A 27,148-nucleotide genomic window follows, 5' to 3' on the forward strand; every position below is an offset into this window, starting at 1 on the left:
GGAGGGGCCTCACGACGGCCTCCTTAAGGGCCGCAGGGAAGACACCCTCCTGCAAAGAAGCGTTAATAATTCCCTGGAGCCAGGCTCGTGTACCCTCCCGAGCTGCCAGTACCAGCCAGGAGGGACACGGATCTAACAAACATGTGGTTGCATTCAGCCTCCCCAAGACCCTGTCCACGTCCTCGGGAGCAACAGAGTCTGCTTTGGCTCAAAGAATGGATTGTATTGAGAAATAAAAGATTGCTTTATTTAGAGGAACACGATCTTCAACTAGGTTGGCATGCTTTTATATGGTATGAGAAAACTAAAGCGCATAAATATTTTCAAAATCACGCCATAAGAAACGTACTACTTTCAGAATGGGAGAAAATCAGACATAAAATATATATGAAAATACCTGAGTGGCTTTCAACAATGGAAGCATTCACTTATCCAAACCTGATTAACTATGATAAACTGGTTAGTTATAAAGATATTTTGGATAAAGATGGAAAACTTAAGGACAGGCAAACTTTTCAACAACAAGGTATTGACTTAACATGTTGGTCCTATTTGCAAATTCAAACAAGATACGAAAAAGATATAAAATCAAAGGATTTTACAAAGAACAGACTCCATTAGATAAAATTCTGTTAAAAACGGATGAGAATTTGATTAAGAAACTCTATAAATTTCTTTTAAATTGGAAGATGGAAGAAGAACAAGTGAAAGAGACAATGATAGTATGGGCAAAGAACTTTGGATATTCTATAGATTTAGAAGACTGGCAAAAACTTTGGGATAAAAATATTAAGCTTACAAAAGCAGCAGCATATAAAGAAAATTTATACAAGATGTTTTATAGATGGCATATGACACCAGTTTGCTTAGCGAACATGTTTAAAATTGTATCGAATACTTGTTGGAAATGTAAACAACAGCCAGGTACTTACTACCATGCCTGGTGGGTATGCCCTAATGCTAAGTATTGGTTCATAGATGGTTGGAAAAGATGATGAAAATATAGATAGAATTTAAACCGGAATTGTTTTTGCTAGGAATATTAAGACCTAATTATGGTAAAGAGAATGACTATTTGATATTACATGTTTTAACAGCGGCAAGGATAGTATTTGCCCAATTTTGGAAAAATGAAAATCTACCATCTGACCAGGCTATAATTACTAAAATTCTAGATTGTGCAGAAATGGATAGATTAACATTGGAGATGAAAGAGAAAGATGATTCAGTTTATTTTAAAACTTGGGAAAATTTTTATCAATGGTTAGAGACACGTTAGAATCTGAAAAGAATTTAATATTACAGAATAGATGATGGATTTTTAACTGAGTTATAGCTCATAGGTTGATAACATCTTTATTTTTAGTGATTCTTAACCGTTAATGTTGACAATTATGATTAGTTGAGATTTTACTATTTACGTTTATTTACATAGATGAATCTATCTGTTTATTAATTGTTAGTTAATAGTTAATTTTATTTTAAAATGGCTGAGTATGATACAAATTATATTCATTCACTATTATGATCCGGACGGTAGCTTGTTTGTTAAAGTACGAGATTATTGTACCTACCCTTATTCCATCCTAAATCCCCCATACCCTTCCCTCCCCATACCTGTATTGTTCCTACTTTTTCCTCATTTATATAAACTGAATAAAATATTTTTTTTTTAAAAAAAGAACTATCTGTTATACTATCCCTAAAATATTTATGATATTGGACCCAACAAACCTGCAAATGCCTTAATCCATTCCAACGAAAAGCAGTCTGGACTATTTTGCAAAAATTGTATAGAATCTAACATTGCATAGAAAGACGGGTGTTTTTAGAAAGGTTATCCTGATACTCTTAAGGGATCTACAAGTTCTGCAGGTTGTTTTGGAAACAGCAACATGCGAAGAAATATGTGGGGCAGACATATATGGTCTTCTGCTGAACTTGAAGGACAAGGAACAAGACTGAACAGAAGCAGCTGATATTCGTAGACTTATTTAGTCAGCTCTTAAGTTCTTCAAACACTGGCATGTATGGTTTCAAGGAAATTCTTTTTCTCCACTTACCCAGTCCATCTGGGAAATAAGTGAAAAGTGAAGAAGCAAAAACTGAATTCTGTTTTCTTTCTGCAGTTGTTTGAGTCCTAGTTATGTTTTCTAGTGTACCACATTAGAGCATTGTCTTTGAGATTCCAGATCTATTATATCCATTTCACTGTATGCCTCTTCTCTCCATAGTGCTTCCAGTCTGATACATTTTTTCTTGGATGTCTTTCAGTTATTTCCATGGAGCTTACTAGCTTCATTATTTGAATGTAGCCTGTCATTCATTTCCTCCTGGTCCCAAAGGTAGCATCTAGCTCTTAGTTCTGATGAAAAAGAAATTATGGATGCTATGGCCATTTAGCAGAAGGGGCAAGTCAACAGATTGTCAGCTGGTTACTTTGATTAAATATTTAATTAATTAAAAAGATTATATTTCTACCAAAATAGTTATTTTCAATAATTTCATCCTCTCATACTTCTAGGCATGATGAAGAGGGCTGGAAGAAAAAATGTGAACAGCCTGATAAATATTTTGGAGAATTTGAACAGATAAATGAAGTAAGTCTTAATTTTTAGAAAAGGTTTTAAAACTCTTACTGGCTAAAATTGTTTATTTGATAAATGTCTTCTAAAGTGAATTCTGTTTCTGGTTGTTAAAACATCTATTTCTGTGTGAGCCTTTGCTGATACCATGGCATTTGTAGAGCCACTGGGAGATCTGTGTTCTTAGATCCCTTAGATAAAAAGGATTCATTTGAATCTGCAACCTTCTTCAGGGAGTTGTGCAAGAAATCTTTAAGTGAAATGAACTCTGTTGACTCCACCCAGAAATGGCATTCTGAACTAGCCAAGAATGTCATTGCTCTGCTAGACAAATGGCTGGTTTGGTTGCTAGGAGTTGGTCTTTGTAGCCAGTTTGCTCCTTGATTGGAAAAGGAGCAATGTGAAATTACCCTGAAGTTGGATGGTTGTGCCTGGTGGAGTGGGGGGTGGGTGGGGTGAGATTCAGGATTTCATCTCCTCTTCAGCTGAAGGAAGAGGGTTACATCCTGTCCTTCCAGACTTTGTTTTCAAAGGATACCAGTAATACAGAGGTAAAGCCTCTGCAACACTTTTGATAATTAGCCCTGTCCACATACGCTTATCCGAGCATGAGTAGTAGAAATGTGGGAATTAGCCCCCCCCACAAGTATTATAAATAATAGAAATGTGGGAATTAGCCCTGCCCACTGATGACATCATCAGGCAGGTCTAGATGAATCAAAAGTTGGAATTAAGAATGCCGGGAGAAATATCAATAACCTAAGACAGTGGTGGCGAACCTATGGCACGGGTGCCAGAGGCTGCACTCGGAGCCCTCTCTATGGGCACACGTGCCGTTGCCCCAGCCTTGCCTCCCCCCGCGACCTCCTCACCAGCAGCCCCTCTGAAGGAGAGTCGCCCCTGAGCATGGCCCACACGGAGCAGCACAGCCAAGGACATGGCAGCCAGGCAGTGTAGACAAGACTCTGCCCTCACGCCCCATCCCGCACAGTTGATGCTGCGGGGCGCGGGCAGAGGGCGTGGCCGCCATGGCGCTGATGGGCTGTCTGGGTGATCTGCAGCGGGCCCTGGAGGCGGTGAGTGGCCCTGCGGGCAGGCGGGATGAGGGTGGGGCAGGGGGTGCAGCGGGGGTGGGGCCAGTTTTTGGGCACTCGGTCTCTAAAAGGTTCACCATCACTGACCTAAGATATGCAGATGATACCACTCTAATGGCAGAAAGTGAAGAGGAACTAAAGAGCCTCTTGATGCGGGTGAAGATGGAGAGTGCAAAAGTTGTCTTGAAACTCAACATTAAGAAAACCAAAATCATGGCATCCAGCCCTCTCAATTCCTGGCAAATAGATGGGAAAGAAATGGAGGTAGTAACAGATTTTATTTTCCTGGGCTCCAAGATCACTGCAGATGGGGACTGCAGCCAAGAAATTAAAAGACGCTTGCTCCTGGGGAGGAAAGCTATGGCAAATCTAGACAGCATACTAAAAAGCAGAGCTATCACCCTGCCAACAAAAGTGCGTATAGTCAAGGCCATGGTTTTCCCAGTTGCAATGTATGGCTGTGCAAGTTGGACCATAAGAAAGGCTGAGTGCCAACGAATTGAGGCCTTTGAACTATCGTGCTGGAGAAGACTCCTGCGAGTCCCTTGGACTGCAAGGCGTTCAAACTGGTCAGTCCTAGAGGAGATCAACCCCGACTGCTCCTTAGAAGGCCAGATCCTGAAGTTGAAACTCAAATACTTTGGCCACCTAATGAGAAGGAAGGACTCCCTGGAGAAGAGCCTAATACTGGGAAAGATTGAGAGCAATAGAAGAAAGGGATGACAGACAATAAGTTGGCTGGATGGAGTCACTGAAGCAGTAGTAGTGAGCTTAAATGGACTCCAGAAGATGCTAGAGGACAGGAAGGCCTGGAGGAACGTTGTCCATTGGGTCATGATGGGTCGCAACTAACAACAACAACTGATGACATCATGGGAAATCCCCCGCACACAAGTATGACAAATAGAAATGTGAGAATTAGCCCCGTCCATCATGGGAATTTCCCAAAACGCAACATTGAAAACGCTTTAAATTTTTTTCTTTTATCTACAAAAACATGTCTACGGTAAAGAAATATTTGCTTCCTGCCCTGAAGCAGATAATGAAAGACAATGATCAAAGGTGTATTGCTTATAAACAAACTAGAGATCTTGAAAGTTCTTATTGAAAGAGGGCTTCTTCCTGCTGAGGCTCCTGCAACACCACAAAACCCAAAGTACGAGCACCTTAAAAAGAAATATTCGCTTCCTGCCCTGAAGCAGATAATGAAGTCTCAATGCTTTGACAAAGAATCTTAATCAGTGGAAAGAATGTACACAGGCAAGCAGTTTGATCTTTTGAAAACAAAAGGAGTTTATCCATACAATTATATGGATTCTATTGAAAGGTTAAGTGAAACCGAACTGCCTCCAAAGTCTGCATTCTATTCAAAACTGAATGACGCAGAGATAAGCAACGAAGACTATGCTCACGCGAAGGAGGTATGGGGCGAATTCGGATGCCAAAACACTTCGCGATTACCACGATTTGTACAACAAGAGCAACATGTGTTTGAAAACTTTAGAGACGATAATATGAAACACTGCAAGCTAGATCCCATGTGGTACTATATGTCACCGGGACTTGCTTGGGATGCGGCACTGAAGCTGACAAAGGTTAAACTGGAGTCGTTCAGTGATTATGATATGGTGCTCATGATAAAGCAGGAAATATGTGGCAGAGTCAGCACAATCTCAAATTGATTCACTCGTGCAAACAACAAGTACATGGATGAAGTGTTTGACAGTAGTAAACCTTATCTGGATGCAAACAACCTGTATGGATGGGTGATGAGAAAACCACTTCCAGTTCGTGGATTTAGATGGATGGAAGAAATAGAACTTAACAATTGGAAAACCATTTCGGATCAAGATGGGACGGGTTATATTCTCGAAATCAACTCTGGATACCCAAAATTATTACACGATCTTCACAACGATTATTCGTTGGCCCCAGAAAGTATTATTCCTGAAGGGTCAAAGGTGCAAAAGTTAATATCAAACTTGAGTGACAAGGCAAAGTACATCATACATTACGAAAACTTGAAGTTGTACGAGAGTCTCGGGTTGAAGATTACAAAAATTCACAGAGGAATAAGATTTGAAGAAGAGGCGTGGTTGAAGAAGTACATCAACCTGAATACTGAATTGAGAACAAAAGCCGACAATGACTTTGAGAAAGACCTTTTCAGGCTCATGAACAACAGTGTCTTTGGCAAGACCATGGAAAATATCAAGAATCGCGTTGACGTAAGGCTGATTACGAGCAAGAATAAATTATTGAAATTATCTGCCCTACCAAACTATGACAGATGCATGATACTTGACAAAAACGTAGCTGCCACTCACATGAAAAGAACAAAGCTGACTTACAGCAAGCCGATATATTCAGGCACGTGTATACTAGACTTGAGCAAGACTTTGATGTACGAATTCCACTACAATTACATCAAAAACAAGTACAGAGACAGAACAAAGTTGTTATTCACCGACACTGACAGTTTGGTGTATTAGATACAGACCGAAGTTTTCTACGCAGATATCGCTGACGACGTCAAGAAATTATTCAACATGAGCGAACACCCGAAGGATCATCCGTCTGGAATAAAAACCAGAGTTAACAAAGTTCTCAACATGTTCAAGGACAAGACTGCTGGAAAGTAAATTGAAGAGTTTGCCAGGTTGAGGGCCAAGCTTTACTCGTACAAGATGTTTGTGGGTGACGAACACAAAAAGTGCAAGGGTCTGAAGAAGAATGTAGTCAAGAAATCTATTACGACTATAAAGAGACGTTCAGTCATAAGGAACAGTACAGAAAGATAAATGTTATTAGGTCGTATCTCCACAATGTGTACACCAAAGAGGTCAACAAGATAGCTTTGAGCATCGGCTTCTGGTTTTGTGCAGTAGCACAGCAGCCGAGGGATCGTGGGATTCCACACCCTGTGGCCAATTTCTGCCTGCTAGGGGAGCCTAAATGGGCCTGAAGTCACCCCGGAGAGGTGACAAAGAAGGAGGGAAGTCCTGCCGATTGTGGAGAGATGGCAGTCGATCCAATTGGTCCTGGAAAAGCCCTCTAGAAACCAGCAGTAGAAAGGCTAGTTTAACTCCAGAGTCTAGTCCAAGCAACAAGCAGCTGAAACCCAAAAGCACTATTTTAAGCTGACTATAAACAACGTGCTTGGAACTGGATAAGAACAGTGATTTTCTCTCTTCTATTTGATAATTGACTTCCTGGGGAAAAAACCCAATTAGCAAAAAGCCTCTGAAAGTGAGAAGGAGGGGGATCTTTGCCCCACCCTCCTACAGATGGAAGTGGCGAATTAAACTTTTTAGGGGGGACAGAAATATATTGAAATGAAATGAATATAAGGTCTAAATCTGGATAAGTTTGAAATTGGTGGAATTTGTTAAGATTTCCCTTTTAAATCATGAAAAAAACAAAAAAAATGTTTATTCTGAAAACTAAAAAACTGGTGCTGACATGTAGTGGTGGATAAAAATATACAACAGTAGTTGCTCCAATACAGGAACTGGCAAAGCCCAGGAAAAGATAATTGTTTTTGTGACCTTCAATGTCTTAATAACAGAGAACAGCTGTGATAAAAAAATAAAACATTTTGAGCTAGAATTATAAATCGATTACAAATGCCTATTCAACTGTGACTCTAAAGCTGTCTGCAGAGAAAGGAAAACCCTGATTTTTGACTATCATGGAAAACCAGGGATCTACAGAAAAAATATACCAAGAAAAAACAAACACTTTCCAGGAGGAGATATATGCTATGTTGCAACTAATTCAAACAACAATGATCTTAAACCACGAGGAAATTAAAAATAACTTTGAAAATATAAATGAATACATCTCCAATTTAACTTTACAACAAAAAAACTCTCAGAAAATAAAAATAGAGAGCGAGCAGATAAAACAGACAACTGAACATAAACCAGAGGAAAGAGATTTAAAGATGAAACCTAACAATAGAAGGAAATATGACTTAACCCCAGTGGGAAAAAACTTGCAAGCAAAATTGGATATGGAATAGATAACTTATACGCTAAGATCACAAAATAAGTCTGTGGGCAAGAAAAAAGATTCAACAAAATGGATTACATAGCTGTCAGGAGAACTATGAGAACTTGAGAGACAAAAAATGATAAGAGAAATTAAGAGAGAAAGAAAGGAAAAGATTTTTAATGAATACGAATGGGCGAAACCTTCCTATAAAAATATCTTACCTGATTTGCCTTTTGTACCTAAAACAACATCCACAAGACAATGGGAAGACTCTGATTCAGCGGAGCATATTGATCAGGAAAGATGTTTGGCAAAAAAAAAAAAAGGCTAAAATGAAAATTAAGAAATTAGATGATGGGATTTATCAGAGGGAATATTTAAAAATTAAACATCTGCTTGAATATGGTTAAAGAAATAGAAAGATTTTGGATATAAATGAATTTTAGTTTAAGAGGGATGAGCCCCTCAAGTAACATAGTATTTTTTCTTTCTTTTTTCCTTTGTGTTCTGTTTTTTTGACATGAGAAATATGAAAATGTTAGGACGGTTTATATAAAGGAAATGTTTTAGATTCTTAAGTGTAATTGATCTTGAGAAAATTTCAATGGATAACAATGTTTTGAATAGATCTAAAAGATTAGATAATTGGATTTATTAAATGGAACATTTAAAGATTAAGCATATGTTTGAATATGGTTAAAAAGAAGAGAAAAATTCTGGATATAAATGTACATTAGCCTAAGAGGGACATGTATTTTAAGTAGTATACTATCTTATTTCTTTTTCTTCTTTTTTTTTAAGATATGAGAAATGTAAAGGTTGGGATGGCCTGTATGAAGAAAAAGCCTTAAATACTTAAGTGTAATTAATTTTGAGAAAATCTTAACCAGTAAGAATGTTTTGAATATTGTGGGGAAAACAAATTTAAATAAGAATTTTGTAAACAGGATCTATGATGAGGCAATCAAGATGATCAGTTAGAAAAGAAGCTTTATATTGATGTTATTATTTGCAGAACTATTAGAAAAATGTCTATATTTAATTGTTATTTATCCAAATAATAAGAATTGTATTAATTCAAAGTTGGCAAAAGAGAATATTATTGGAAAAAGAGAAAATCAAGCAAAGCTATTATGTGGACTATAGAATTATAGAAATTAATTGTTATTGATTGTTTTTTAAATATAAACGCAGACAACATGCTGTTTGCCAAATATTAAGGTGATTATGTTAAAAAATCAATAAAACATATTTTAAAAAAGATAGCTTTGAGCGTCGACGACAACAAACAAGTCGTATCAGAAGATGGGATACATACCTTGGCTTATGGACACTACAAATTACAAAATTGAAAAAACATTTAAATATTTATTCTTCTATATAAAAACATGCCAACAGATAAAACAAAACACATCTTCATAGATTACAGTGACATGAAGCAGTATACAGGCCATGGGTTTAAGGTCACAAAAGTGTACAAAGGTCCCAAGCCTTTAAATTTTGATACCCCTAAAGCAAATACTAATAACAACACACCTGCTAAAGAAAATATTAATAACACCGCTTTCCAAATTTTAAATAATTTGGAATTAAATGAATATTGATGTCGAAGGAGTTGTGCTTTCGAACGTTCCGCTGTCAAACTTTCAGCTGATTGATGCAACTGGGAAGCTAAAAATTAAAAACTTTAGAGGAGTTTTTGTAAGAGATGAGCTGCCAAAAAGATCTTGCAAGATAGAATGTGGTATTTTGAACTTGGATAGCTCTGATGGAAAAGGGACCTGCTAGACAGCTTGGTATAAGAAAGGAAGTGAGAAGCTGTACTTTGACAGTTATGTGTTATCACCGCCTAACGAGCTCATCAGATACTTGGCTCATCATGTATACTACAATAGTGAAAGAATACAACTGAATGGTGAGATGTTTTGTGGTCATTTGTGTCTTTTAAAAAACTTGAGTGATGGCTACAAATTTCACGAGATTATAAACACACTGTATTGAAAACATGTCTTCTGCAGTTCTGGCTCATAGAAGCTGGCAATCATTTCTTCGCTGTTATTTATTATTTTATAAATAGGCGGATCCGTATATTGCACTTTTGATATAGTGAACAATTCCCTTCGCCATCACGTTGTATATCCTTTCTCAAAATGGCTCTTAAATTTGGAAATTCTAACACGATCCCCGACTTTAAAATTGGGCTTTATTTCAACAGCCAACCATGAACCGTACAAATTTAAGCTAACTCTCCGCTCGTTTTCCTTAAGGCTAGCTTCAACCGGTGTCATCTTTATAGAAGAATGTTTGTGGTTATTGTACATATCGACCATTTGATCCAACACATCAATATATCTGTTGGTGCTATTAGCGGTAAAGTATTTGAAGGTAATTTCTTTCATAGTTCTATTCCACCTCTCTACTACACAACTCTTCCTCATTTTCGCTTGTATAAATCTTAAATCCCAATGACTTGATGTCCTTGTTATGAAATTCTCTTCTTTTATCCATCCATATTTTTGGGGGTCTATGACAACTTCTTTTAAAAATATCCCTAAAGGTTTTACTATCGCTTTCGCTGGTTTTATTTTTCAACGCAATAATCCAACCGTATTTTGAGAACACATCGATAACCATCAAGTATTTGACGTTCTTGTTATCTTTAGCAAACACTTGCATATTGATCAAGTCAGCGGCCCAGGTATCCTCGATATCTCTTCAAGACGTCTTTTAGCGAAACGACGAATAACTTGTTTATGCAATTCTTCGGGTAGTTCATTCGTCCACCTCAGGCTTTTTTAAAACTCAAACCAAATTTCTGTTTCGCATTTATAATAGGTTTGATAATCACACACTCCGCTCTTTCCCGCACAATAGGATCTTTAATAGTGCCCATCTCTTCAAGCATCAAACAATTGGCAACATTTCTAGTAGCTGTATCGGGAACATGCTGATACACCGAGTCGTGATGATAACGGCTTTATTGACTCTGTCAACAAGTTTACTCCATTGTTTATATGCCCTGGTCAAGGTTAGTCATGTATTTAAATTAGTACTGGGTCCAGCAAAGTTCATTCCTGGGAAATGCATCTCTCCTGGGAATTTCTCCCACGGAAGTTTTATCTTACTAGTGATGGAGTTCAATGATGAAACCAAGTCACTGCTGGTTGGTGACATCTTTACAAACTGTCTTTGCCAAGCCACACACAGCGCACTTTCCATGAAGTACTTGTCTTCTGTTTTTAGTAACAATGTTTGAAGGTTGTTTGTTGCAGTCTTGCTTCTACACCTTACACCAGGGGTAGGCAACCTTGGCTCTTTTATGACTTGTGGACTTCAACTCCCAGAATTCCTGAGCCAGCCATACTGGCTCAGGAATTCTGGGAGTTGAAGTCCATGAGTTATAAAAGAGTCAAGGTTGCCTACCCCTGCCTTACACAATACAGCATCACCATTTTAAATATAAAAATAATTGCATGTAAAATGGAAGTTAAAGAGATCTCATGGGATGCTGTACTGTTGAAAAGGTTTAATAGCCCTCTTCTTCCGAGATCGATAAGAGGCCTCATCGTTGGAAAGAGCAATTGTGGAAAAACAACTCTTATGTTGATTCTTCTCTTACGTCCTGGATGGTTAGACTACAACAACCTACAAGTATTTGTCAAGTCTCTGTATCAACTAGAGTATAGGATTATCAAGAAAGCATTCGAAGAGAAACTGCCAAAAGAACCAATCTTAGATTGTTTGATAATGAAGATGAGATCAAAAGACTTAATATATCCCCATTGATATTAATTGAAGAAATGGCAAAAGACTTGGGTAGCCTGGCCGACATCGAATGTAAGTTCTTTGAAAGATCAGATGATGTGCCGGGCCCGGCAGGCCTAGATCGCACAAAGAAGAACCTGATGATATTTGATGATCTTCTGCTGGAAAAGCAAAACAAGTGTGAAACGTATTACATGAGGAGTGATTACAGCAACATAGTGTCATGTTTCCGACAGACAGAGACAACTAAAGCAGAATTCTGAGGTTGCAAATTCCTCAAAGAACATGTTTATTAGTTACAAAGTATTGGCATGTCAAAAGTGAAACCAAGTCTGGAGACAAACATAACAATTCTCCAATACAAAGTTAAAAAATCCCACCCCTAAAGCTATGCAAGCAATTACATTCCCCAATACATCTTCTTGGCAGACTTTTTACGCAACGTCCAGCCTGCAGTCTCGGGAGCAACCTTGGTTTTCATAGGAGAAAAGATTATTTATTTTGACTAGCAAAGCACCTGGCAACCCCCCCCCTCTATGTGGCAACCAAAAATGAGTAGGAAAAATGGCTACAGCCATGCTCATTTCTAGAGTTGACCATCTGCCCCTCTCAGAAAGAGTCTCCTGTAGGGGAAACAAAAAGCTTGTGAGGGTATTTATCGTAAAACTTTTTTATTAATCTATCCGCTTTCACATTTGTACATTTCACTCATGTAGCTTCTGAAAGGGGGTAGCCTTTCAACTGAACAAGTTACTGTACTTCCTTGTACAACCTAGAATCAAGAATTCATTTTATTTCATAATGCATCTCCTCCTTTACCACCACTAGACCCGGTGGCTCCTTTGGAATAGGTCTTAAAGCGGATTCTGACATAGGTTTCAATAGACTGCATTGAAACACAGGGTGAACCTTTCCCAACAATCGTGAAAGTTTCAATTCCACTGTGATAGGGTTTATGATCTTTGTAATGGGAAAAGTACTGAGAAATTTTGGACCCAATTTTGTACTGGGTAACTTTAACCTTAAATATTTCAGTGAAAGATAAACTAATTGTCCAACATAAAAAGGTTTCTGAGGGGAGCATCATTTATCTGCTTGCTCCTTGTTAACCTTTGGTGGCTTTAGTCAATGCCTTTTTCATGTTCACCCAACCCCCCTGGAAGGATGTCACCTATTGGTCCAAAGTCTGGGAAGTAGGAGGCTCCTGTGGGTACTCAGGTATGGACACAAATTCTCAACCCTTTACTACTTTATATTCAAACACTTTACTACCGAGCAAGTGATAAAATGTGCCTGTTTGGAAAATAGATCAATCACAATCCACACTACAGTGTTTTCCTTGCTCTCAGGTAATTCCACTATAAAATCCATGGCTATCTCCTCCCAAGGCTGGGAAGGGTCAGCAACTTGTTGCAATAAACCTGGATTTTTTTTCAGGACGCCTCTTCATGGCAGCAGAGGTGGCACAACTCTTAACATAACTCTCAATGTCTTTTTTCTTTCCTGGCCACCAGAATTCCCTCCGTACCAGATGCAATGTTTTTAAAAATCCAAAGTGACCCGCTTGCTTAGCGTCATGACTCTGTTGCAATGCTTGAAGTCTGAGGCCATCAGGGAGGTATAACTTGGAATCTTTCCAAGCTAGTCCCCCCCTTAGGGTAAAATAGATTAGTTATCTTTAAACCGGGCATCAGTCTCTAACTTCTCTTTCAATTCCTTTAGTGAGCAATCGTCAGGACCAGCAGGGAGTTTATTAGAATAGAATAGAGCTGGAAGGGACCTTGGAGGTCTTCTAGTACAGCCCCCTGCTCAAGCAGGAGAACCTATACCATCTCAAACAAGTGACTGTCCAGTCTCTTCTTAAAAACCTCCAGTGACGGAGCGCCCACAATTTCTGGAGGCAAGCTGTTCCACTGGTTAATTGTCTTCTCTGTCAGGAAGTTTCTCTTTAATTCCAGGTTGCTTCTCTCTTTGTTCAGTTTCCAGCCATTGTTTCTTCTCCTGCCCTCTGGTGCTTTGGTGGATAATGTGACCCTCTCTTCTTTGTGGCAGTCCCTCAAGTACTGGAATACTGCTATCATGTCTCCTCTATCTCTTCTTTTCTTTGGCCTGGCCCTAGCCAGATCCAAGTCCTGCAGCTGTTCTTTGTATGTTTTAGTCTCCAGGCCTTTGATCATCTTCGTTGCTCTTCTCTGAATTTTTTCCAAACTCTCAACATATTTTTTGTGATATGATGACCAAAATTGGCTGCAGTGTTCTAGGTGTGGTCTTACTAGGGCTTTTATAAAGCGGTACTAATACTTCGCGTGATCTTGATTCTATGCCTCTGATTATACAACCCAGGATTGTATTAGCTTTTTTGACTGCTAATGCACACTGCTGGCTCATGGTCAAGTGACCATTACTAGCACTCCAAGATCCCTCTCACAGTTACTGTTTTTAAGCCAGGTCTCGCCCAGTCTATACTTGTACCTTTGATTTTTCCTGCCTAAATGGAAAAGTTTGCTTTTCTCCACATTGAATCTCATTTTGTTGGATAGGGCCCATTGTTCAAGTTTGTCAAGATCTTTTTGGATCCTGAGTTTGTTTTCTGGGGTGTTGGCTACTCCTGCCAGTTTAGTGTCATCTGCAAATTTGATGAATTCCCTTTCAATTCCCCCATGTTTATCATTGATGAAGATATTGAAGAGTACTGGGCCTAGGACAAAACCTTGTGGTACCCCACTGCTTACTTCTCTCCATGTAGATGTAGTGCCATTGAGGACTACTCGTTGAGTACGGTTTGCCAGCCTGCTACAGATCCATTTGGTGGTGATGTTGTTATCCCACCTTTTTCTAGCTTACCAAGGAGTAGGTTGTGGTCAACTTTATCAAATGCCTTACTGAAGTCTAAGTATACTACATCCATGGTATTTCGCTGGTCTATTAGTTTAGTCACTTTATCGAAGAATGAAATAAGATTGGCTTGGCATGATCTGTTTTTAACAAACCTGTGCTGGCTACTAGTTATAACTTTGTTTGCTTCTAGTTGTTTGCAGATCTGTTTTTTGATTATCTTTTCCAGGATCTTCCCAGGTATTGATGTTAGACTGATTGATCTGTAGTTTCCTGGGTCTGTTTTTTTTCCCTTTCTTGAAGATGGGAACCACATCAGACCTTTTCTAATCCTCAGGTACTTCCGTGGTGCTGCAGATTTATGAAAGATGTGGTGCAATGATTCTGAGATAACATCTGCTAGCTCCTTCAGATCTCTGAGATGTAATCTGTTGGGTCCTGATGATTTATATTCGTCAAGGTCGGATAGGTGTTCTCTTAACATTTTCTTGCTTATTTTAATTTTTGTTTCTAGTTTGTCTTTTGCAGTGGGTTTTTTTTTGTATGTTGGTTTTTGTTTGAAGACTGATGCAAAGTATGAGTTAAGCAGCTCTGCTTTCTCCCTGTTGCTTGTTATTTCCTTGCCATCTTCTCTCTTTAGTGTATCTACAGTTTCCTTGACTTTGTTCTTGTTGTTAATATGTTGGAAGAAACTTTTTTTATTATCCTTGATTTCTTTTACAAGTCTTTGTTCATTCTGAACCTTTGCTTTCCTGACTTCATCTTTGCTGATAATCGGCCTTAGTTATGTGCCCCTCTCCATTTTTTGTACTTGTCCTTTTTGTCTTTCAGTTTGTCAGAGAGATCTTTGTGCAGCCATGTTGGTTTCTTTTTGAATTTCTTGTTTTTCTTTTTCAGTGGTATTGTGCCGGTCTGGGCTTTTCTGATCACATTTTTCAGAGTTTTCCATGCTTCTTGGTTTGTTTTCCCCTTTAGGATTTTCATCCATGGGATCTTTCCTAGGTTCTCTCTGAGTTTGTTGAAGTCAGCTCTTTTGAAGTTTAAGACACTGGTTGGATTGTTTTCTGTTGCTAGTGTTTCCATTATATTAAATTCCAGTATGACATAGTCTCTGTGTCTGCGATCATGTTGTTTGAGAAGCGGATTGCGGCGGAGGAATAATGGAGTTAATTACTTCCTCTCGTGGCTCTTCAACGGGGGCATTCTGGGTAGTGCATCAGCCAAAAAGTTCTTACCACCAGGAAAATATTTTAAAGTGAAATTAAAACAGTTGAAGTATTGAGCCCACCGAACTTGCTTTGGGGATAATTTACCGGGGGTTTTGGAGCCTCCAAATTTTTGCGATCAGTCCCCACCTCAAAAGGTATTTTCCCCCCTTCCAAGAAGTGACACTATGTCAGCTATGCCCAATGAACTGCAAAAGCCTCTTTCTTTCAAACAGCCCACCTTCTCTTGTTGTCAGTTAATTTTTGGAAAGTGTAAGCACAGGGTTGTAACTCCCCTCTTTGATTTTTTTTAAAGAGAACAGCACCCACGGCCACGTCACTTGCATTGGCTTGAATGATGAATTGTTGTCCAAGGTTAGAGTGCTTAAGAACTGGTTCAGCTGCAAAGAGTCTCTTTAGTTTTTCGAACATTGCCTGGCACTCTAACGACCATTGCAATAGCTAACAAGGTCGGGGGGTTTCCCCTCCTTTTCCTGTTTTGACTAAATCGGTGATTGGCATGGCTATTTTTGCGAAAGGGAATAAATTGACAATAAACATTAGCAAATCCCAGAAAGCTTTGAAGCTGCTTGAGGGTTGCCATTCTAGTACTGCTTTTACTTTGGTGGAGTCCATTCTGTCCCCTCATTTGAAATCCAATACCCCAGATAATCAAAGTGTGTCTGGTGAAATTCACACTTTGACAGCTTTGTATACAGTTTGGCTTTTAACAGTCTTTTTAATACCTCACGGACCAATGTGATGTGTTCATCCATGGTTTTAGTGTAAATAAGGATGTCATCAAGATAAACCAAAACCCCCTTGTATAAATGATCACGGAGCACTTGATTTATCAATTGCATAAACATAGCGGAGGCCCCCTGCAGTCCAAAAGGCATCACCTTAAATTGGAAGCTCCCCAAAGTACAATTAAAGGCTGTTTTCCACTCATCCCCCTCCCTAATCCGGATCCGATAATAAGTCTCTCTTAAATCCAGCTTGGTAAAGATTTTTACCTTTATCCAGGTGGGCTAACATGTCCTTCATCAGGGGCAGGGAGTACATATTTTCCATGCTGACTGCGTTCAGAGATTTAAAATCCACACATAATCTAAGACAGTGGTTCTCAACCTGTGGGTCGAGACCCCATTTGGGGTCGATCGACCATTTCATGGGGGTTGCCAAGCAAGGCTGTCCGCCATTTTTTTTGTCTGCCATTTTTTTGCCCGCCATTTTTTCCCCCTTTTCCGGCGGGTGCCTTACCTCCCTTGGGCTGGGCCAGCTGGTGGTCGGCCTGCTCCGTCTCTGCCGCTTGCCAGCTACGCCTCGGCCGGCGCAGGGGGCGGAACCACGTATGCGTCGCGCTCCCGGGCAGGGAAAGTCCTTGACTTACGATCGGTTGGGTAGTCCTTGACTTACGACCAGTTTAGTCCTCAACTTACAACCGGTTTAGTTCTCGACTTACGACCGGTTGGGGTCGCGGCATTAAAAAGGTTGAGAACCACTGATCTAAGAGATTCATCTTTCTTTTCCTTGAAAAGCACGGGAGCGGCCATGGGTGATTTGGCTGGCTGAATGAAACCCTGAGCTAAGTTTTTATCAGTGTACTCCCTCAGTTCTTTCATCTCTCTGGGCGTCATAGAGTACATCTTTGATTTTGGAAGCTTGGTACCAGGTAGAATTTCAGTAGCACAGTTCATAGCCCAGTGTGGGGGTAGGACATCACATTCCTTCTCACTAAACACTTCCGCCAAATCATGGTATTCTGTGGGGACCAGTTGAATCCCCGGCAGTTTTTCAGCTACAGTCTTTAGGATTTCGCGAGGATCCCCTCAATCTCACTGATGGCCAGTGTCTTTGTTTTATCTTCAGTGGCAGGTGGGAGGGGTCCTGTCTCCAGTCTTAATTTCTGCATTCCCTCCTCCCACCAGATGTTAGGACGCCATTTATCAAGCCACGCTAGCTCAAAATTACTACTTTAGTCATCTTTGGAACCACCACAAAACGGATGATTTCCCAATGCCGACCCATTTCCAAAGGCACAAGTTCTGTTAGGTGCGTGGCAGGAACACCTCCAATGAGGGACCCGTTGGCCTGCTCAAACGTCATGGATAGGGGCAATAGCTTGGCTTGGATGCCCAGTTTGAGTACAGTGGGTAAGTTAATTAAGCTCTGAGTGCACCCCAAGTCTATTAGGATGTTCAAATTCATGTGAGCCCCTGTTTTGGGCACTACCAGTCTGGGGGGAATGGGCTGACTCACCATGGGGTCCTCCTTGCCTTCCTCATCACTGTCTAAATTTGCCGCCACAGCATAGCCCCCATCCAGGTAGGCATAATGAGTCCACACATGGTTTAAAAAGAAAGTCATCTTCTTGGGATCCCCATCAAAGGTGGGCTTGATGGGAGGTGGATCGAACCTCGGCGGAGCCGCCTGCACCTGCTGCTGGGCTTAGGCAGCTTTCTGATCCTGGGGAATGTGGCCGAACCACTCTCTGCACTTCTCTTGGCTGGACTCCGGGACTGGCATCCCGAGGCTGCGGCAACAGACTTTGCTGGGATACAGGGAACTTGGTATCACAGCTGGTTGGGGGATGGACGAAGCAGCACGAGCCCCAGTGGTTGGGCTGGAACTCTGGCGAGGGGTGGGAGAGATGGGTAGTTCTTGGCATTTCCCCCCACGGCACCCATCTCTTGGACAACAGAAATCATATCCTTTACCTCCAGCCGGCCGAACTTTTTTTTCAGCTGTTCAAGCGAGGGGCTGTGGATTGTGGACTGAAATCTCCACTCTCCAGAGTCGTGCCATCCCATCGAGCCCTTTCCTTTTTTGCCGTCCGCAGATGAAGAACCCTGGAACTGCAGCAATAAGGGCTCCTGTCCAGTGGTTACAAGAGTGCTCCTGCGCTGAGGGGCAGCCTTGGCTTGAAAGAGGTCTGCCAAGGCTGTAGCTTCTTTCTGCGGTACCAGCTTCCCAGGTTGGATCAGCCTAGTTTTCGCCCGAGCCCCTGGCACTGACGCCTCCTCACTGGCTGGAGTGCCAGCCTGCGCTACGACAGCCTGAATCCTGTTGCAGCTAGCAGCGGTTTCAATTTTCTCCTCCATCTCGAGTCTTTGGCAAGTCTTTACCGTTCTCCCAAAAGTGAGTGGGTAGGCAGTCGGGACCCAGCACCCCAAGAAAACAGTTTTATGAGACTTGGTTTAATGTCATGGTTCCGACTGACAGAGACGAATAAAGCAGAACTCCGAGACTTGGAAATTCCTCAAAGAACATGTTTATTAGTTACAAAGTATCGGTATATCAAAAGTGAAACCAAGTCTGGAGACACACGTAACAATTCCCCAATACAAAGTTAAAAAATCCCACCCTAAAGCTATTCAAGCAACTACATTCCCCAATACATTTTCTTGGCGGGATTTTTACGCAATGCCCAGCCTGCAGTCTCAGGAGCAGCTGATGACCTTGGTTCCCATGGAACAAAAGATTATTTTGACTAGCAAAGCACCTGGCAACCCCTCTCCCTCCATTCTATGTGGCAACCGAAAATGAGGAGGAAAAATGTCTGCAACCATGCTCATTTGTAGAGTTGACATGTTGACTGTTTTTATCTCAGGCAAAACTATTTCGAACTTCAAAGGTGAACCATCATAGAGAATGCGATTTTTTTCTGCCTATTTCTGCAAGACCAAAAAAGTGTTAATCATATCTATTACGATCACACATCAGCAGACATGCCTCTTGAAGAGTTTAGAAGACTTTGTAAAGCTACGTGGGATCAGCTGTACAAGTTTGTTGGTATAGATCTAATGAGCAAGAAAGACAAAGGTAAGTACAGATTAGGATTCGACAACTTTTATATACTGTATTAAAAAATGGTTACATCACTTTTGGAAAGAATAGCTCACATCACCGAACCAAAGTCTTCGTTCTTCATACTGTTGAGTGAAAAAAGCGCTACAATTAAAATCAACTTTAGATCGCTTATCCAATTAAACAAAAACAAAAAGTATTAAATGGCTCTAATGAGCCTTGAAACATATTATTTGTTCCCAAACATTGATGCAAGCAACAACAACTCTAAGTACTCCCCGGATAATGGTACAATGTGGTTTGATATAAACGTGCCAGAAAGATCGTATGAAATTACCGACATAAACTATTACATACAGAGAATTATGAGAGAAAAGGGGCACTATAACTCTACTGCAGATGAGTATTACATATCCATAGATCCAAACAACAACACACTAAAATCTGTACTCGATATAACATCTCTCAATACAAAGTAGGTTTTACGACGGCAAATTCTATTAGAACCGTCCTAGGATTCAACTTGCAAGTGTACACGGAAGGGTACAATGAGTCAGAGAACATTGTTAACATACTTAATATAAGCAGCTTGAGAGTAACCAATGATACAATTGGATCATCATACACTAATGGCAGAACAGAAAATATTATATATAGCTTCTTCCTGAATGTAGGACCTGGGTTTAAGATCATCGAACCAGCTAATGTGGTTTACCTTTCAAACACCACAAGCACAATTTCAGAAATGGAAACAAAGCTCATTGATCAAGACGGGAAACTTATCAACCTACGCATTGAAGAAATATCTATAAGATTTCACATAAGAAAAGCTTAATATCTTACACATATAAAATGAGTTGATAATAAATGTGAAAGTAAATGTTAGCAAAGAACAAAAGAACAAGATCAAACATGCTATTCAGTCATGATCGGCTGTGTCTGTTCGCCTTTTACATTCAGATTTGTCAGGAGAGCACATGTTGGCATTAACTCAAGCACAAGTTAACAAACTGGCAAAGGCATACCAAAGCAGCACAGGAATGACGATTAAAATGTCTAAAACACAGCAAGAGCACAATGCAAAAGTTGAGGGAACTATTTTATCTGTGCTAGCTACCGCAGGTAAATTCCTTCTATCAAGCGTATTACCATCACTCAATAGAGGGGCATTAACAGTTATAGGAGCCGCTGCTGGCAGTAAAGTCATAGATAAAATCAGCGGATCTGCAATTTACATCAAAAAGGGAGGTTCTGTATGTAGGATTGTCCTGCATGGTTCTGGATTGTATCTTAGGCCTACTAGAAGGGATTGGGAATAACGGGTGATGGACTCTACCGCAAATCTGGAAGCAGCTTCTGGATTGATCACCGGCAATTCCCAAATTTCAAGAGCTATTTCGAACGTGCTGCTGATAGGACTGCTGCTTTCAATGATAATCTAATATTAATAAAATGCCAAGATATGGAATGCCAATACACAAGTTTATTCACAAATACAAACGCCCACCGCCAGCCCCAGTCAGATGGCGACCGCACGAAGGACTCACGCATCCCCCAAGTTGATAAAAAGGAAGATGGGAGATTTTTATGCAGCAACCATTGTCAATTCAAACTAGATCGGTAGTTACTCTATCACTAGGATTTGGTGTTCACTTGGTGCAAGGCATTTGTTCAGTTTCACTTAGACAAGCAATAAAAGAGATGCACTGCAGTTTACAAGATGGGTTTGTTGCAGAGTCTGTAGAAAACATAATTATAACAATTCAAAACAACTCAGACATCACAGTAAACATTGCCCCAGGCGATTCTTTATGTTATAAATTATTTTAGGTAAATAAAAAGCATGGAGTACAAAGAATCAGAACATATTTACACAATTCCATCTGCTCCGATAGCTGATGGAGTAGCTCACACGTACAGACTTTAAAAGATTAATGAAATCCAAAAAGAGATTCTATAAGAGTGAGAAAAATGTGTGGCATTATCAAAAAAGTATCACAGAAGGGGTTAAAGTTATCGACAGATTTGGCAATGCTCTTGTTGCAGCTTCAATGGGCCTGGGCGTCGCAGGAATTGGGTTTTTAAGCAAAGCAGTTGGTACAGCAGTAGCAATAATGTTGCTTTAGGAACAGGTTTGTTGTTGATTATAGGAAGTCAGGTCAACAAAAAGCTTTCACTAAAGATGGAAAAGCACGAAAAGATCAAAACACTTGCAGATGTAAAGCTCAATATGATAAGCGACCACATTTCCAAAGCGTTAAAGGATGACCGAATTTCACTCTCATCCTGAGTGAACTAGAAAAGTTTAACCAAATGAAGGAAGAAATCAGGTCTAAAACAAAGACTCGCATCGATGAAGAGACAATGCAATCGCTCATTGCCCAAGACGCAATCGTGTCGTTTCAAAACATGTTTCAAAAGAAACTAAACACACGTTAATGTTAAAACTATATTAAAAATCACGTTGAACATTTTATGTTGGATGTTGGACATTTGACATTGGATGTTAAAACTATATTAAAAATTTTAACACACGTTAAACACGACATTAAACAACGTTTCAACACATGTTAACGTTAAAACTATTAAAAATCGCAACACGTGTTGAAATATGTTGTTTACTAAAAATGTTCTTAAATATATCAGATTGCGCAAAGAGACTTTATTGTGAAGGGGTTTCTAAAGACAAAGAAGCACATTCAACAAAAAATTTTATCTCAAAAGCTTAGTGATATTGGGTTATAGAGAGAGCTAACATAACTTTACAAACCCATAACCAAGTCGCAATCAGCTCAGTCAGCGACGCTAATGAATGCTTTAACATCGACGATGCTTTAAGCGCTGCTGGCGATAACATTTCCTAATTATCCTAGCATAAAAGCAGAAATGGATGAAGGTCTACCGATAAAAGAAAGCCCATTAATATTAGGACCGACAGCTGGCCATTACCTGAGATCAATGGCAAACAAATCGTCAATAGATAAAACATTCGTGTTATACAACAGAGATGGAAAATTCTACATCAGTGACGTCAAAGTTGTTATTTTGGGAAATAATATCGTTAGATCAAACACCCATCAAGGCACACCAGGATTATGGGAATTAATAACTTCAAAAAATCCAGATAGAGGGGTATACACTTCAGAAGACCTTGAAAACTACAAGGACATTTTACTGGAAACATGCCATTTTATTAAGCCAATATACAATGAGTATTTAAAGCTGCATAGAAAAGCGACTGGGGAAGGAATCACACTGATGCCTTCAGATCCAAACTCGCTGATCGAAATGCTTAGTTTACAAATGGCGAGTTATAAGGCAGGCAACAAAGGAGTAAGAGCGAGATTGTAGATATATTGGACAAACTGTTGAGACAAAAGATATTAAACAAGGAGTCGTATAAAGAATTAATGTTGCTTTAAAAATGCTGATTATCACTAAACAAAGATATAAAAAGAAAGGTGTTGGCCTCATTGACTTTTTCAAACAAGTAGCTGCAAAGCTAACAAGTGCAGCACAGACAGAGTTAGGCAAGAAGGCTATTGAAGCAGGAAATTAGCAGCAAAACAGATCGGTTTACACGCTATAGACATTGAAAAAGTTGCGATTATAGCTAAACGGAAAAGATTAATTGATAGAGTGGCACCTATTATACAGAAATCAAAAGATACATAGAATCATTAATCAATATGGCGGAGACAATGGATGCAAATAATCTGCTAGTGGGCTCAGGTGTTAAAACTAACACTATTGCTATTTAAGAGTTGGTGAAAAGATCAGGACTTCGAATACTATAAATAAAAAATCTTTGTAATATAAAATATCTAGTCCTAGTGATATTTTCAGATTTACAGAACCTTTTCTAATCGATGAAGGCATAGAAAGATATGAGTTTCGTGAGTATAAGCCTGACGTTGGCAAAAATTTAAACGTTGCTGGTGAGATTCATATTAACATTGAAATGCAAGATCTCTTTACTCATCCTGCAGAATCTTATTTGCTGTTTGAGGGACCAAAAACGATGATGGAGCATATGTGGACACCAATGCTGTAGCTTTAAGAAACAACGGTCTGATGCACCTGTTCTCGCAGATTTCATACTTCTTGTCAGACAAACAAATCAAAGCTGTGTTTTATCCTGGGCAGGCCACAATAATTGCTATCATACCCTGGCAACTTTGCCAAGGCCGATGGACTAAGCCAGCTTTGGGCAAAAGATACCACTGCAGCCGCTGCAATTGCAACCAACTCAGGATTTGCCATTTGACAATCATATTTGATTAAAAACCAACCAACAAAGGAACATTAGCTTTTGCCGTTCCTCTGAAGCACATTTTTGGGTTTTGCAACGACTACGATAAGATTGTCTATGGATTCAAGAACACGCTGATGTTAGTTAGAAAGTCTGATGATGATGCAATCTTTCGGGCAAATGGTGTTACTGCTGGAAAGGCGAACCTAAATAAAATTTCATGGTTCATGCCACTTGTCATTCCAGAGGATTTAGAACGAATGCAGCTGCACAAAACAATTGAATCAAAGGTGACGATACCAGTGACTTTTCAGTCCAGAAAATGTGCTACTATAACGGTACCTCAATCGAACACGTTCAGTTGGAGGTTGGGTACCAAGACCTCAAAGGAAAAACCTAGGTCAGTGGTGGCGAACCTATGGCACAGGTGCCAGAGGTGGCACTCAGAGTCCTCTCTGTGGGCACACGTGCCGTTGCCCCAGCCTTGCCTCCCCCCACGACCCCCTCCTCCAGCCCCCCTGAAGGAGAGTTGCCCCCGAGCGTGGCCCACACAGAGCAGCGCAGCCAAGGACATGGCAGCCAGGCAGCGTAGACAAGACTGTGCCCTCACACCTCATCATGCAGTTGATGCTGCAAGGTGCGGGCAGAGGGTATGGCCGCCATAGAGCTGCTGGGCTGCCTGGGCGATCTGCGGTGGGCCCTGGAGGCGGTCAGTGGTCCTGTGGGCAGGCGGGGCAGGTGATGGGGGGCAGAGCAGGGGTGGGGCAGGGGGTGGAGCGGGGGCGGGGCAGTTTTTGGGCACGGTCTCTAAAAGTTTCGCCATCACTGGCCTAGGTCTATACTAGTTGCATTCCAGACTAAATGCAGCAGTGGTCAAGAAGCAAACCTGTCAATCTTTGATCACTGCAAGCTTAAGAACATGTATGTTATGCTGAACGGAGACCAATATCTCGCCACTGGCTACGACTTATCTTTCCCCAATCAACAGTTCATAAGAGCTTAATGGGATGTGGCAAGGTTCAGTGTGACATTCTACAGGCTGGATCGATTAATTACGCAAAGCAACATCTCCCCTTTAGATTTCAAATATCTATTCCCAATCATGGTAAGCAGAGCAAAAGACTAAAATTGTCAGTTGTAGGCATTCAAATCAAGGCGACATTCAATGCAGAAGTACCGGCCGAGACAAAAGCTTTTGGGATGGTTATTTCAGATAGGATGCTAAACTTTCAGTCTAATGGGTCAACAATGTCGGTAGTGTACTGAGATTGTGGTGATTATGCTAAACTTTTAGTCTGATGGGTTAGAGTTTCCAAACTTATATAGGGTTTGAAAACATTACAGTTTCTCTATCAATAATATAACAATCAGGTTCAAATTACCAGCATCATTATGATTCCACGCTGTAACTTTAATGATGGTGTCGTGGGATAAGTTTAATGCATGGGTAAACTCGAACTGATTTCTAATAAAACCTGCAATTAAACTCAATACAATCTCATGAACTATTTATTTAAGATAAATCGTATTGGTAGTGTTTTCGAACAATGAGTTAACGCGTAGTTTGCGAGCAGTGTTTAGGTTAACTAATTGCCAGGTTGATAGCGGGCTAGAAGATTCAGTACTGCCTGTATAGATGTCGCACACGAGTGAAGTATCCACAGTTTTCTGTTGTTGCATCTGACCATCGCTAGGCTCCTGGAGGAACGTGAGATGGTGACTGGTCATGCTAATGTCCGTGTGGATCTTTATGTTGGTAGTACCGAGCTGGCACAGATTTTGGGCAGTGTCTTGGACCAGAAATCCGTGTGTGGTTTCCAAAGTAACCGGCGTCTGCATCTTTGGCGGTTCAGAATGGTAAAGTGCAACCGGTTTTGCAAATTTCCCATTGCAAGGGAAAATCATTTCCCAGATGTGAGATCTGTACAGCCCAGACGCCTGACTGTGTTGGAGCCAATACTCAGGTGCAGTTCGCTGGTCACTTTGTTAGTAGCATCCACATAGCTCTTTATTGTGGCATGTTATTGGTGGGCGAGGCTAATTCCCACATTTCTATTATTTGTAATACTTGGGGGGGATGGGGGGGTGGCCAGAGCTAATTCCCACATTTCTACTACTCTTGCACTGATAAGCCTACATGGACAGGGCTAATTCTCAAAAGTGTGCCAGAGGCTTCACATCTGTACTACTGATACTTCTGCTTTTAACTGCTTTGCAAAGGTTTTTCTTTTCTCTGTGTTAATTGCTAACTGTGTGCTGGAAATTCAGTACTCTCCCTCCCCATGGATTCCAGCTGAACTAATAGTGTTGGAGGAGTGGGATGAAATAATTTATTTCCTCATATGGAAAAGAGACAAACAGTAAGTTCTCTTAGATTACTTAGAAAATTATTTAACCCCACTGAATTGTTCACCAAAAAGACTATATATTATCAACATGAAAAGATCTTGCACTTTTATTGTATTTTTACTGTATTTTTGTACATAACTATCTGCTTTCTATACTAAAAGTTCAGAAATCCTTTTTTTTCTTCACTTGCATATTAACATTAGTCTCTTGGTAGTTGTTTTGCTTTTGGAATTCTCCCTCTGACTTTGAAAAAAGAACTGTGTATCTTTTTCCTTTTTTCTGCTGCCAGCAACTGGCTAAGAGGGGAATTGCATATATTTACAAAATGCCTTCCAAGAGAGAATTAAAGGAGCCAAAATAAGAGTCAGAGGAATGCAATGCCAAGCTTCTTATGGAAGTATCTGAAAAAAAAGTTTTGTATGTTATATTATATGTTACAAGAGATAAATGAAAAATCTGATTAAAAAGTTTAAATTATTACTAACAGAGTTAAAACAAACAAGATGTTAAAAATATACAGATCAGATTGGATAGTAATAATAATAATAATAATAATAATAATAATAATAATAATAATAATAATAATAATAATAATAATAATAATGATAAAGTTGGAAGGGATCTTGGAGGTCATCTAGTCCAATCCCTGCTCAGGCAGGAAACCCTATACCATTTCAGACAAATGGCTGTCCAGTTTCTTCTTAAAAACTTCCAGTGTTGGCGCATTCACCGCTTCTGGAGGCAGGTTGTTCCACTGGTTAATTGTTCTAACTGTCAGGAAGTTTCTCCTTAGTTCTAGGTTGCTTCTCTCTTTGGTAAGTTTCCATCCGTTGCTCCTTGTCCTGCCTTCAGGCGCTTTGGAAAATAGCTTGACTCCCTCTTCTTTGTGGCAGCCCCTGAGATATTGGAACACTGCTATTTTATTTATTTATTTATTTATTTAATCCCATTTATACCCCGCCCTTCTCCCGAGGGACTCAGGGCGGCTTACAGGTAAATAAAAACAGTACAATACAATAGATATCTCTAAAAGCCAAATTAAAATATATATTAAATAGCCTGTATTAAGTTTAATATTATAAAATCCCTTTAAAATCCCTATAAAATCCCCCCCTAGGCCAATCCCGCTTGATGGAAAAGCCATGTCTTGAGGGCACGGCGGAAGGAGGGGAGATCCGGAATAATCCGGAATAATCCGGATCTCTGGGGGGAGTTCGTTCCACAGGGTGGGAGCTCCCACAGAGAAGGCCCTCCCCC

The 27,148-nt window shown here is 40.1% G+C and overlaps 1 protein-coding gene across 1 annotated transcript in view; it reads left to right on the plus strand.

The window, feature by feature from the left end:
• The window catches only part of BOD1L1 (biorientation of chromosomes in cell division 1 like 1), a 191,747-nt gene that overhangs the window by 57,302 nt on the left and 107,297 nt on the right, over positions 1-27,148 (plus strand). The window contains exon 12 of the mRNA XM_015814955.2: positions 2,525-2,600. Coding sequence (XP_015670441.2) covers positions 2,525-2,600 — 76 coding nt within the window. The remainder of the gene's footprint in view (positions 1-2,524; positions 2,601-27,148) is intronic.

The sequence above is a fragment of the Protobothrops mucrosquamatus genome, unplaced genomic scaffold, assembly GCF_001527695.2.
Source record: "Protobothrops mucrosquamatus isolate PMUCROS unplaced genomic scaffold, P.Mucros_1.0 scaffold_97, whole genome shotgun sequence".
NCBI classification, from domain to species: domain Eukaryota; kingdom Metazoa; phylum Chordata; class Lepidosauria; order Squamata; family Viperidae; genus Protobothrops; species Protobothrops mucrosquamatus.